The sequence below is a fragment of the Clarias gariepinus genome, chromosome 22 (assembly GCF_024256425.1).
Source record: "Clarias gariepinus isolate MV-2021 ecotype Netherlands chromosome 22, CGAR_prim_01v2, whole genome shotgun sequence".
NCBI classification, from domain to species: domain Eukaryota; kingdom Metazoa; phylum Chordata; class Actinopteri; order Siluriformes; family Clariidae; genus Clarias; species Clarias gariepinus.
This window is the reverse complement of record NC_071121.1, coordinates 3,446,566-3,460,115: the sequence shown is the minus strand read 5'-3', so window position 1 is coordinate 3,460,115 and position 13,550 is coordinate 3,446,566. Positions and strand designations below refer to the sequence as shown.

The 13,550-nt window shown below is 35.4% G+C and overlaps 1 protein-coding gene across 1 annotated transcript in view; it reads left to right on the top strand.

Annotated features, from left to right (window-relative positions):
* The window catches only part of LOC128510441 (cadherin-like protein 26), a 29,334-nt gene extending 22,875 nt beyond the window's left edge, over positions 1–6,459 (top strand). The window contains exon 17 of the mRNA XM_053482718.1: positions 4,992–6,459. Within this exon, the coding sequence (XP_053338693.1) occupies positions 4,992–5,210 (219 nt within the window). The 3' untranslated portion in view covers positions 5,211–6,459. The remainder of the gene's footprint in view (positions 1–4,991) is intronic.
* The last annotated feature ends 7,091 nt before the right edge of the window (positions 6,460–13,550 follow it).

Here is a 13,550-nt window from a genome sequence, read left to right as displayed (position 1 = left end):
CTCCTTCCACACCATTTGTTCCCAGATTATGGACTCTGTGTCCCCTTATAAGGAAATAAACAAAAGCTCTTCAGACCCCTGGCTCAATGATACAACACGAGCCCTTAGGCGTCGGTGTAGACAGGCTGAGTGTAAATGGAAGAAGGATAGGTTGCAGGTGTCACTGGAAATGTTTAGAGATAGTCTTTTCACCTATCACAGAGCTGTGAGGGAAGCTAAAGGACAGTATCTCTCTACTCTCATCAACAGTAATAGTCATCGCCCTGGAATTTTATTCAACACTATTAACTCTGTGATAAATCCGGTGTTTACTGGTTTGAATAATATATCTGAGCACTCCTGTGATGCATTCAAACAGTACTTTTTGGACAAGGTTTTGTCTGTCAGGCAAGCCATCACACAAGTCCCTGTTGTTGTCATATTTTCACAAGAAGCACAATGTGTGCTGGAGAACTTTGAGGCAGTTACTCTTGTGGACCTTAAAAAAGCTGTCCATGAATTGAAGATCACCACCTGCCCTCTTGACGCTGTTCCGGTGAGGATAATGAAGGAAGCTATTGACATCATGGGCCCCAGCCTTGTGGCCTTTATAAACAGTTGTCTTAGTTCGGGCACAGTTCCAACTGCCCTCAAGCATGCCATTGTTCGACCACTGTTAAAGAAACCAAACCTTGACCCTTCTATATTGTCCAATTTTCGTCCTATATCTCATTTGCCTTTCCTGGCTAAGCTGTTGGAGAAGCTTGTTGTTACCCAGCTTCAGTCTTATCTCCAATTGCATGCTATTGCTGATAAATTTCAGTCTGGTTTCAGGTCTCGGCATAGCACGGAATCTGCACTACTTAGGGTCCATAATGACATTCTTGGAGCCCTGGACAGAAAAAATTCTGTGGTTTTGGTGTTATTACATCTGACCGCTGCATTTGATACTGTAGATCATGCCATTCTTATCTCTCGACTTCAACACACTATTGGATTACAGGGCATGGTTCTCAAATGGTTTTCATCATATCTCACAAACAGAACTTTTTCAGTTATGCTAAATGACCTTTCCTCTTCAGTTGCTCCTTTGTCATCTGGTGTCCCTCAAGGATCTATTCTTGGTCCTATTCTGTTTTCACTTTATATGCTGCCATTGGGTCAACTCATTTCCAATCACAATGTCCGTTTTCATTTCTATGCAGACGATCTTCAGATCTACCTTCCTGTGGTTCTGAGTAATTGTTCTGCATTGGACTCTCTTTATAATTGTATTTTTGACATCAGAAAATGGCTTTCTCATAATTTCTTGCACCTGAATGAAGAAAAGACTGAGTACATTTTGTTTACTCCGGATTCAGCTAGCAGTTCTCCCAGTTTTGGTCCTTTAACACCTCGGTTTGTTCCGGTAGTGCGCAACCTGGGTGTTATTTTTGACAGTGGCATGTTTTTTGATAAACAGATAAGTGCAGTTGTGAAGGCAAGTTTTTACCAGCTAAGGCTTCTCAGTAAGGTCAAATCAATTTTGACCCGAGCTGATCTTGAAAAAGCTGTTCATGCCTTCATCAGCTCGCGGATTGACTTTTGTAATGCCCTCTACTCTGGACTCAGTCAATCACTGCTCAATCGGCTTCAACTGGTACAGAATGCTGCAGCACGTCTTCTTTCCAACACCTCTAAACGCTCTCACATCAGTCCAGTCCTCCGCTCGCTCCACTGGCTTCCAGTGCGGTTTAGGGTGGAATTTAAGATCCTGATGTTTGTATTTAAGGCCATCAATGGTCTGGCCCCTGTTTACCTCGCGGAGTTGATAATGGTCCACCACCCAGCCAGGACTTTGCGCTCTTCTCAATATACCACTTTGGTCATACCCAAGTTTAATTATAAAAAGTTTGGAGGTCGGTCATTTGCTGTTCAGGGCCCAAAACTGTGGAACGCACTACCGGGACAGCTTCGAAGTATCACTGAGCTCAGTGCTTTTAAATTGCAGTTGAAGACACATCTTTTTAGACTTGCTTTTGATATGTAGCTAATAATTTGATAGCTGTTTTTATGCATATTGTCCTGTTTTTGATTGTTGTGTTTTATGTTTTTTGTTTTTATACTGGAAAGCGCCCTGGGCACCTTTTGGTTGTTGTAGGGCGCTATATAAATAAATTTTGATTGATTGATTGATTGATACTACATGGGTGAGTAACCTACTGATTAATTTTGCGAGAATTGCGTTCGTGTGATATTTGTTCTTTATAAACGTCTCCTGAAGGTGCTCAATGTTACGTTTACACCAACAGATTTTAGACTGGAACTTCCAGTGGACTTCATTGTCATGATGTCTTGAGAGTAAAGATGGACTGTGTTTATCTAGGCTATATACTGTATGTCATGGTGATGTGAAAAGTGAGAATGGGTTGTTGACAATTTAGATTCTTGCGAATCATGCAAATATTCTAAATGGGGGTCTTAACATTTTCACATAGGGTAAATTACCATAAAGTGTACCATCAGGCCTAAAAGGAATTGCTCATGTAATTTTTAAATTATGCTAACGCGGTTTTTCTGTAAAGAATGTTATTTTATGGTTGCAAAAAACGTTAAAATAACCACTAGGGAATGTTTTGTTTAAGGTACTTTAGTTTATTTTAAAAATGACCATCCTGCAATGTTCTGGGAACGTTATTGTATGGTTGCAAAAAATAAAACCTTAAAAAAAAAAAACTACAGTAACTGAATTACTAAACTCCCCCATTCATTATAATGTTTTTCTACTCTGCAGTACTATATTATTTACTAATGTTGTTGATAAATATTTAAAATATTTAAAATTAATTAGGTAGCTAATAATGTCTTTCTTCTTTTTATGTTTATCTTTTCAGTTTATTATACGGTGCACCACTGCAAATTTTAATTCATGATTTATTCTAAAAACTTATTTATATATATATATATATATATATATATATATATATATATATATATATATATATATATATAACACGTTGCGAGTTTTAGTCATAAATTTACAACCACATTCCAGCCATTATTTCCGGCTGTGGTCAAATAATAGATGAAGTACTGTAATAATTTGGTGCTGGACTCAAAAAGCATGATCATTTCTATTATAAAACGCCCGAAGCGCAACGTGTGGATGCATGGAACAAGTTATTTTCTCAGGGAAAGATTGTTATGTGCATATAATAATATTTACTTGAACATATTGATTGTTTTTGTTTCAGATGTTGTTTTTGAGATATTTATAAATCATGGCATTCCCATAGTTAACACTATCAGATAGCCTACTATCAGAAAATAAAAATATTTTAAAGACAATTTAAATTGAGGCATTGCCATGTCTTTTATTGTTTTGTCCCTGTTAAGACATTACAAAAGCTACACAACAAACTTTTTATTATGAATTTTAAAGCATGATTTAAGACATCTTATTTCTTTATTATGAACATAATTTAAAGCGCATATGCATACATTTATCATAAAAGATCTATTGTAAAACAATATAAAATTTATGTTTGCTTCAGCATTGGCAACAATATAAGTTATTAACTTATTATACACAATTCTTTGTTGTACTTGGTCTGGCTTTTAGATCAAGTCCTTCCATGCATTATATGGTGCATATTCTGTGAAGCATAGTTATTTAAATTCTAAAATGGTGCTTGCGGGATCTGGCAGCACTGGCAAGACAAATTGTGGCCTTCATCAAGAAAAATGTGCATCCTTAGTGGCCACATCTGTATGCATATCTGCTGTTTGTTAAAGTTGCAGTGGTCTCTAATTGTTTAGGAGGCGGCAGTGGTTAGAATTTCTTATAACAATAGCTCTAATAGTAAATTTAAAATTGTGTGTTTTTATTAAATTAAATTTATTAAATTAAAATTAAATTAAATTTATACAATGAAAATAAAAACAGGATTTTATATATATATATATATATATATATATATATATATATATATATATATATATATATATATATTCTGTACTCACCAGAGGTTGATGCCTTCTACAGATTTCTGTACTTTTTACTTTTTACATTTCTGCATGGCCTTGTGTTACATAACCACAATGGTGTGTAGAATTTTAGTGGTAATATGACAACCTCCTGACTATTATACATAATTTCGTGATTTTCATGTAGCAGATGTTTAAAATCATTAGGTAGGTAGGTAGAGAGAGAGAGAGAGAGAGAGAGAAAAAGAGAGACTTATACTTCGACTTAAAGTCTACAGTGATCTTATACAAGCTCAGCCATATTTTTATGTAAGTGCTTTTGTACTTTTTCTCAAGTAGAAATGCAAATGGAAGACTTCTGCTTTTAGTAATTACCCCTAGGGCATCTCTAATTTTACTCAAGTTCAGAATTTTTGTACTTTGTTAGTGTTACTTGCCTCATTTCTAAGGGAATTAAATTAAAGAAAATAAAGTGTCAAACTAACATTATGATGGATTGCAGAAATAGATTGTTTGAATATTAGTTAAAATAGTTAAAAGAGAATCAAACTATTAGGCAAATAATTTGGTTTGAAAGTGACCAATCACGAGCTGATTACGTTTGTGTTACTGCGTTGGATAAGAATTTAATCTGACATATTTTATACACCATGGAAAGGTACACCTGTAGGTGCATGATAGGTATAGATTTACACTGAAGAAAGAAAAAAAAAATAAGGAACACTAAAAAGTGTGAACAATAAAAAGAAAGTTTTCCTATTGTTTAGCTCTTGTGCATGCAATAAATAAGTATCTTCATTGCATATACTGCATATCCTGTATTAAATCAAACATAACTGGTATTAAAGTCTAAAATTAAAGACATTTGTAGACAGCTCAGCTTAAATGAGCACTGGAGACTAGTTTAACAAATTACTGTCCTTTCCTTACTCTTGTAAGCTCATTTACCCCTAACTATTAGCAGTTTCTTGTTGAATTCAAAACTGATAAATCTCTTCAAGTTTGTTATGTTAATTATCTGTTCTCCTGATGATTCATTACTACAGAAGCTTTATAATCTTTCTGTGGAGCAGCAGGACTTCCCTGAATGTTACCCACATGATTACGGTGCTGAAGAAACCAATAATGAAGTTGTGACACTGGACCAGTTATCTGTTTACAGCACAGAAGATAATCTGGACTTTCTGCAGAACTTGGGACCAAAGTTCTGCACACTGGATATGATCTGTCAGCAAGGACTAAAAGAGAAGAACATGAAGTTGTAATTTTTTTTTAAAGATTATTATTTACTTTTCTATTGGATCTTTTTATAGCACTTCTCCTTTAAATATCTATGTTTTTATGGACAATATGTTATACTGTACAGCCTCATCAGTACAACAGCCACAACAATTTATCTTCTGAATAAAAGACAAAAAGGCATTGAGTTTAACAAAAACTAATAAAAATTGTGAATACATTTTCTGGCAAGTTATTAAAGCTATAGTCTTATAAAAGTTTTAAAAGTGCAAGTCATTAAACTATTTGGAAATTTGACTAACATTAGTAGCTGTTTTCCTACAATCTTTGTTTAATGTGTGTCTTTGGCCATGTTTCTATCTTTATAACATTTAATGTACTTTTGTATATGTTTGTATGTATGTATGTATGTATGTAAATTTCTATGGGCAACTTTTTTGACAATTGTTTGACAAATGCTAATTTCCATAAATTCCTCTATTGGTGTTTTTACAAATTCAGCAGGTGTGAAAACCACTAGGAAAATAAATAAGCCAGATATACATAATTTTTTTACTACACAACTGAGTGACAGACTATCAGCACTGTTCAGGGAGATATATGTAATATTAACACACACTAGCAATGGGAAAAGGGGAAACTGTCTTTGCAGTAACAGGCCTAACAAATGTGCAAATTTTAAAAAAATTTGTCATGTGCAATATCCTATACAATCTGCAATATGCGCATCTATCCCTGGTCTGGGATGCACCAAGTTGTAAAGGAACATATTCATTTCGTCTTTATCTTCTACATCTGATTCTCTTAATTTATTCAGGAACTGAAACATAGTGACAGGAAACAAGAAGGAAAGAGCTGGTACAGTACAGTAGGAAAAATTTAGCATGGACTGAGGGGTGTTAAAATCTAAAACATCTGTTCTCAACCTCAGGAAAATGAAAACCAGAACCTCCTTAAACTCCAGAATGTGTTCTGTCAATGTCCTATATTTTATTATTATTATTATTATTATTTTATTTTTTTAATTACTTGCAGTGCAATTGAAATAAAGCAAACATTAAAAATTAATAAATTATGAATTGCACTTTTAAAGTAAGATTTATGGTGGTAATGTTAAAACTAAATGTAGTGAATAAATCTTATACTGGTGTTAGTAATGTTGGTGCTGTTATTTACTTTATAGTATAATGTGAAACCAGATGTTCTGTCCCTTGTTTAGCACAACATGTTCCTTATGATATGCAGAAATAAGCTGTGCTTCTAATAAACACTAAACAGACACTGTGACACTGCTGTGTGTTTTTCTTATATATATTTGCATCTGACCTTCACTCCTTATGTCTGACTGAGGATTTCAGTCTTGTATGATTGCATCTGAGAGTCATGTTACGGCTGTGAACTGTGAACATTAATTCCACTGTGTGTGTGTTTCCAGTCTATGCAGGTCCGTCCATTCCAGGCACGATTCTGAACCTGCCTGCTGTGCTTCAGCTCCCGCTCCATCAGCCTTTGTGTTGGGTGTTCTGCATTAAGGTCATGTCATCTTTGGCCGACAGTATTTCCCCGTGATAAAAACCAGTGTGTTCAGCTTTGAATTGTCTTTTCTCAACGGACATTGATTGCATGATTTGCTGGTTTTTCTGGTTTATTGTTATGAACTCAACCTTGTTTTTTTGCCAGCTGCCTAGATTTTGTAAATATCATACTGCTATATTATAAATATATCACAAATATCACAAATATGTTGTGCTTTCTGTTTTAGGGGAGTGACTTCTTATTTTCTTTGAGGAAGTTTGGGAAGATATTTGCCTGTTGTGTATTTTATAAAATGTAGTTCTCTAAAAGTTTAGTTTTACTTCTCTAGTTAGTAGATTGTCCTTGTTAATTTTATCATTTTTCCCTAAAATTGACACTGGTTTTTGTGATGTACCACAACTTAGAATAACACTTTTGTAAAAAAAAAAATAATAATAATAAATAAAAATGTTAAATTATGCAATATAATAATTCAATATTAATTGTCCAGATGTTTTTTTCTTGTTATTTTATTATATTGCTTCAATTCCTGCCAATAAAACTTTTCTGAAAGTCTCCACAAATACATATTAATGGTGTTTATACCAACAATCTTGTCATAATTATGACATCACATGATAAAAACAATAATTCAACATAAACTCATGAACACAACATAAAAGGATAACCACATACAGTGAATGTACTTTATTCTTGCCAACCCATTAAATAAGAGACATAAATAGGTTTCCGGCATAAAACATTAGTAGTGTTTTTTTTTTTCCTAGACCCTTTAATTTTTTTTTTTTCTCGTTCGTTTGTTTAAATGCTACAGTATAATTCATAATTCAGTGTGGTTTGGCTCTGATAGAGTCCTGAAGAAGTGGTGGTGTGAATGCGCTCTTTTTTTTTTACTTTGTTTCTGTTTGTATAAGTCATTCGCTGTTCCTGTTTGGGTGCATGCTTCTCTGTATTTATTTTCCACAGTTTTGACCTTTGAGTGCTACATGGTCTATATAAGGCGTTAATCCTGATTATTTTCCCATGTTGAACTGTAGTCAGTAAATGTGTCATCATGTTACACACCTCACCCTTCATTACTTAATGGATAGGATTCATTTTAAAAAGCTCAGGAAAAGTAAGAAATGCATTTGCCAAATTTCTAAAGCCACTAGTTACAGGCTATAAGGCATAACTGATATCTAAATATTACAGTATGTGCTTAATGTGTTTCTAATTTAAAAAAAATCATCTGGCATACTGTTGAATAATAAAGTGTTCGAATGTGTGTTTTTTTTATCCTCACCTACTCTGGTAAATATTTACATAAGTTGTCATGAATGGTTACAGTTTAGGTATTTAGGGCTGGATTGAAACTTCCTAGTATCACTTGTCATGTTTTCTCTTTAGGAAGGAGTGTCTAGAGATCATTCATCACCGAATAAAACATAACACCCATATCCTTTGTATTACGCTTGTGTAAAAAAACAAAAACAAAAAAAAAAAACATGTTATTATGTTTTTAAAATCTCCTTAGAGTTGAAAAGGTTAAGTGGTAAATTGTTTAGTGGAATAAATAATTAATTTTCTAACCAACATTCCAGTCCTTTAAAATCTCTCTTAAAATCAGGGTTATGATAGTTTATGTGGAGCTTTAACCATATAAGTCTCTGTGACTGAGGTTTTTCTAGAAGTTAGAATGTAACAGAATGTGTGCATTAACACACACCCATAATCAGATTTACAGTAGACATGAAGACAATGTATAGTTAAGCTTAGTATGTACAGAAGACTGGGAGCATAATATCACAGTTATCATATAGATGGATGAAGATTACCTGGAGAATATTATCCATTTGTTCTGCTGTTTAAAGAACCATTACTGTGTAGCTGAATATAACTGTAACATATACAGTACTGTGCAAAAGTATTAGGCAGGTGTGAAGAGATGCTGTAAAGTAAAAATGCTTATTGAAATATATATTTCAATTGTTTATTTTATATTTTTTGTGACTACTCCTTTGCTTCAAACCAGCATCAATTCTTATACTTCAGGTCAAGTCAAGTCAAGAAGGCTTTTATTGTCATTTCAACCATATACAGTACAGTACAGTACACAGTAAAACGAAAAAGGACCAAGGTCCTACTGTACATACAACGTCCTGTAAATTAACAAAAAAACTAACTAGCTCACTAAGACGCCTAAGTAGCTGACTAGCTAAGAATAAACAGATTAAAAGCATATATTTAAGAAAAATAAGTACTACACAAAAAGACTACATAATGTTCACGTACAATTTGCAAACAACAGAACAAGCAAAATGACATAACACAATCCAATACGTTTGTGAGATGAGAACAGTAAACATTTCTTGTCACTAGCAGCGAAGATTGAACAATTCAATTCAATTCAATTTTATTTATATAGCACTTTTAACAATGGTCATTGTCTCAAAGCAGCTTCACAAAAATAAAAGAGATTCATAAAAAAAATAAAAATAAATAATAATAATAATAAATTGTGTATGTGTGAGAAAAATGTGTCTAGATAATAATGAGATAAATAAATGAAATGTCTCTGATGAGCAAGCCAAGGGTGACGGCGACAGTGGCGAGGAAAAACTCCCTGAGATGGCCTTGAGAGGAACCAGACTCAACAGGGAACCCATCCTCATTTGGGTGATAACAGATAGAGATGATATAACATCATCTGTGTTATGCAGCTGAAAGTTCAATATAACAGAAATTCTTTAAATCAACATGAAGTCCAGTTCAACACAGGGACGAGTCAGTAGGTGCAGAGGGCAGATGGGGTCTGGATCACTGGGAGCACAGGAGCAGGATGTGTAGCTCCAACCATAATAAAGCAGAATTCAGCTGGAGCTGGTCCTTCTCTGGATGCCTCAGGATCCTCACAGGGTTGGCCTTTGTCTACTGAAGCTGGTACAATCTCAAGATGCCTTGGGATGGGTAAAAAAAGTACAGAACAGATGAAGAGAATTAGCGTAGTTGCCATTCAGGATAGGTGTACTGAAGTATGAAGTTGTGGGATGAGTTACGCGTATGCCAGATTAAAGAGATGCGTCTTGAGTCTACTTTTAAACTGGGAAACTGTGTCTGAGCCGCGAACACTGTCTGGAAGGCTATTCCAAAGTTTTGGAGCTAAATATGAAAAAGCCCTGCCCCCTTTTGTATATTTTGAAATTCTGGGAATTACAAGAAGTCCAGAGTTACCTGTATAATATTATTAAGTCCAGGTAATAAATATTGTGCAAAAAGCAGGAGGGTAAAGAGTAAGTATGATGTGTGTGTCAGATCGGCCACAATGCTGGTTGCTTTGCTGAGTGTGGTGTCTTCAATAGAGGGCAGTGAGACCTAATGTTCCTGTAGCTGGTCACTTATGACATGTACTCCTCCATGTTGGTGAAGTCACTGTAAGTTGCAGCTCCCCTGAACGTGTTCCAGTCAGTGTTCTCAAAACAGTCCCGAAGGGTAGAGGTGGCTCCTGCTGGCCAGGTTTCCCCTGCTTCAGAACAGTTTTGAGCACCTGCCGAGTGGTCTGTATTTTGGAATTAGCATGACAGAGATGTGGTCTGAGTAACCCAGGTGGGGACGGGTCACTGCCAGATATGAGCCGGGGATGTTTGTATAAACAAGATCCAGAATGTTCTCCCCACTGACTTGAGATTTTCATGGTCACAATAAATAAATAGCAACAATAAACAGTCCATCAGGTTTCTCTTTACCCTCCTGCTTCCTGCATGTCTTCTCTAGTTCACTAAACACTTCCTTAGCAGTAGCATTTGGATGAATGTACACTCTGATAATGAAAAGGTGGTGAATTCCCATGGTAAATAAAAAAGTCTACATTTAACAGTCACAAACTCTACTAGTGATGAGCAATAGCTAGAAACCCAGCACAGAGTTCTTACACCAGTGTTGATGTAAACATGTAAGCCACTTCTTCAAGTCTTACCACCCAAGCTTATTTCTTTCGACACAAAACAAGGCTAACCTGTCTAGCTGTCTGGTAGCCTCTGAAACTCTGTTGCTGAGCCATGTCCTTAGGAAAACAAAGATATTCATATATCGTGTACAGACTGGCTACAGCATAAAATAAACAAAAGTAGCACCAGTTTGGATCCGAAGCGGCCGCTGCATACTACTGCCATGCTGGCATCTTTGGATCAGGCATTTTATGGAATCAGAGTCACATGTATGATTAACCGCTTATACTGTACTGAGCAGGATCATCAATTTGTATATTGTAGGTTGAAATACAGTCATAAACTGAAACAGAAACAGCTGTGTGGGAGGCTCAAAACTGGTTGAGGAACAGCTAAACTCTGTTATTAAGGTGAGGCTGTGAAAGGAAGTTCATACAGTATCATAGGTCCTGACCAACAAGATACAAGGTAGATAAACTTCATTAGCAAGCTCTCTTCCAGGCAACGATTTCAAAACAGACTGGGGTTTCAAGATGTGCTGTTCAAGCTATTGACAAAGAAACAGGCAATGTTAAGGACCATACACACAGTGTTCAGCTAATAAGGAAGTCAAATACTAATAAGGAAGCCAGCAGATGAAAGAGACATCATGCATACCTCCATACCTTCAATGTTGAAACAAGGCTAAATGACTTAAATGGAAACACTCACTCATCTTCTATACCGCTTTATATTGTATTCAGGGTAATGGGGGGGGAACTGGAGTACCCGGAGGAAACCCACCAAGCAAGGGAATTGAGATTTATTCTGATTTTTTATTTATTTATTCTGCAGCAGAACAACAACTCCAAACATACTGTATGAACAATGCTATTAAGAACTAATCTTAGCATAAAGAAAAACAAAGTGTCCTGGACGTGATAGTTTGGTCCCCACAGAGCCCTGACATATGATTCATATTTAGTAATGTGACTTGCTTTAAGTTCTTAGTGATGACAATTAATTTACAATATTTCTTTTTATAGTACTTGTGCTTTCTACTGAATATTAACACAGTCTGGAGTATGGTATTGTGCGTATACATTACCACCTTGCTATGCCAAAGATTCAAATAAACCTTTAAAAACACAATGCATATTTTACCAGTTCATAGTTATATTAAATGAAAAATGTGTTCATTTCAAGTATGCAAACCAAACCTCAGTATGCACATAAAACTTGTCATGGTGTAGTACATAAAGAATCAAGCAACACCCTAGCAACCAACTGGATTATCATAGCAATCATCAGCAAAACATGTAAACTCTTTGATCTGGCCATCAAACTAACATTGATCAATAAATTTAAATTGTTGCAAAACTGAAAGCAGTAGTGTGCCACACCTGTCAATTGTTACTCATTATTTCTAACGCATCGACATTTTTTCTGTCAGCAAATATTTTTCACTGTAACTCATGGGTGTAGAAAATATGTCTTGCTCAGCATAAACACAAGTGAAGTGTTCCAACGAACTGAAGTTCCTGCTACTTTACATTTTACATGTAAGCCAGTGGATGATAATAATAGTCATCCAAACCAATGCTTAGTCACTACACGTTCATTTACACGCTAGTTTATTTGCTCTGATCTGAATCACGTCATGAGTTTGTTAACTTGTAACATTTTTCACTTGATTCAGGTTTATTTTTACCCAGTAAAAAAATCCTAGTGAATTGAAAGGCATGACTATAAACTATGTAAGCTTGTTCTTAACGCTTATTGGCCAGATGTGTCTGCAGCAAGAACAAAAAAGTAAATACAGGAAGAAGATTCTGTGTTGAGAACTCCTATGACATTGAAGAGAGAATTACACGATAGAGATTGACCTGCATGGGTTGGTTGTCACCCTGGTGATTGGTCAATACATCGCTTATATTTACAAATTTGGGAAATCATACAGTTTGAAAATAAATCAAAACACCTTATTAGAGGCTAAAGCTGGACAACATGCACTGGAGTCATCGAAGGTGCATATCAAGACAATACAGAAGGCGGCATTCATTAATCCTACTGAAATGTGACATGCTCATTACCTGAAGATATCTATCAGGTATGTACTTTTGCATGTGATCCATAGCTTTTGGTCTTTTTTGTTTTTGTATACTAATGTGCTAGGTTAGACGAAAAGTGTCATCAGCCTACAACTGACAATGTCTCGTTCTGCTTTCTAAAAAGAAGCTAGTACAAGGGAAGCAGCAGAGGAGTGTGCCACTAAGACAACAGGCTGGTTACGATCTTGGAGTTTATTCTGGATGAGATAGAGAAACAGATAATTGTAGAAAACATTTCTGATCATTTTAGAAAGATAAGAGGGACATGATTCCCTGCTGGTAGTTCTTTTAGTCAGAAGTACCTGGAGTGGATTTCACAGTGTAAAGTACAAACTCAAGAATAACACAGATACATCATGCACCTGAGTCTCTCCATCTGCCTGGGCAGCTAGACAATCGTAGCATGCTGAATTACAGTGCAGGATCCCAAACAGACAGTTACCTTTATTCTTTGCACATCTTCATGGCCACGCCCCCAAAAATGGTCTGGACATAGAGCCTCTATATAATACACATACTGTACACACACATACAGTAGCGCACAGGTAATATACAAGCTACAGGATGAGGAGGACAATCTTTTTCTTTTTTCTTCTGGTTGTAAGTATGAATATCTTTGTTTAGGGCAAAGATAACCCTAATTTACATGATATTTTTACCACTTTTGAATTTGCACATGTACAAAAGGGACATGTCAGTTCACTTGCAGTGCAGACTAATTGATTCGCTGATTGAACTAATTAAATTACATTTTTTGTTACTAGTTTACGATTGAGATCCTTCATCGGTTTAAGATCAAAAGTTGAATTTGAAA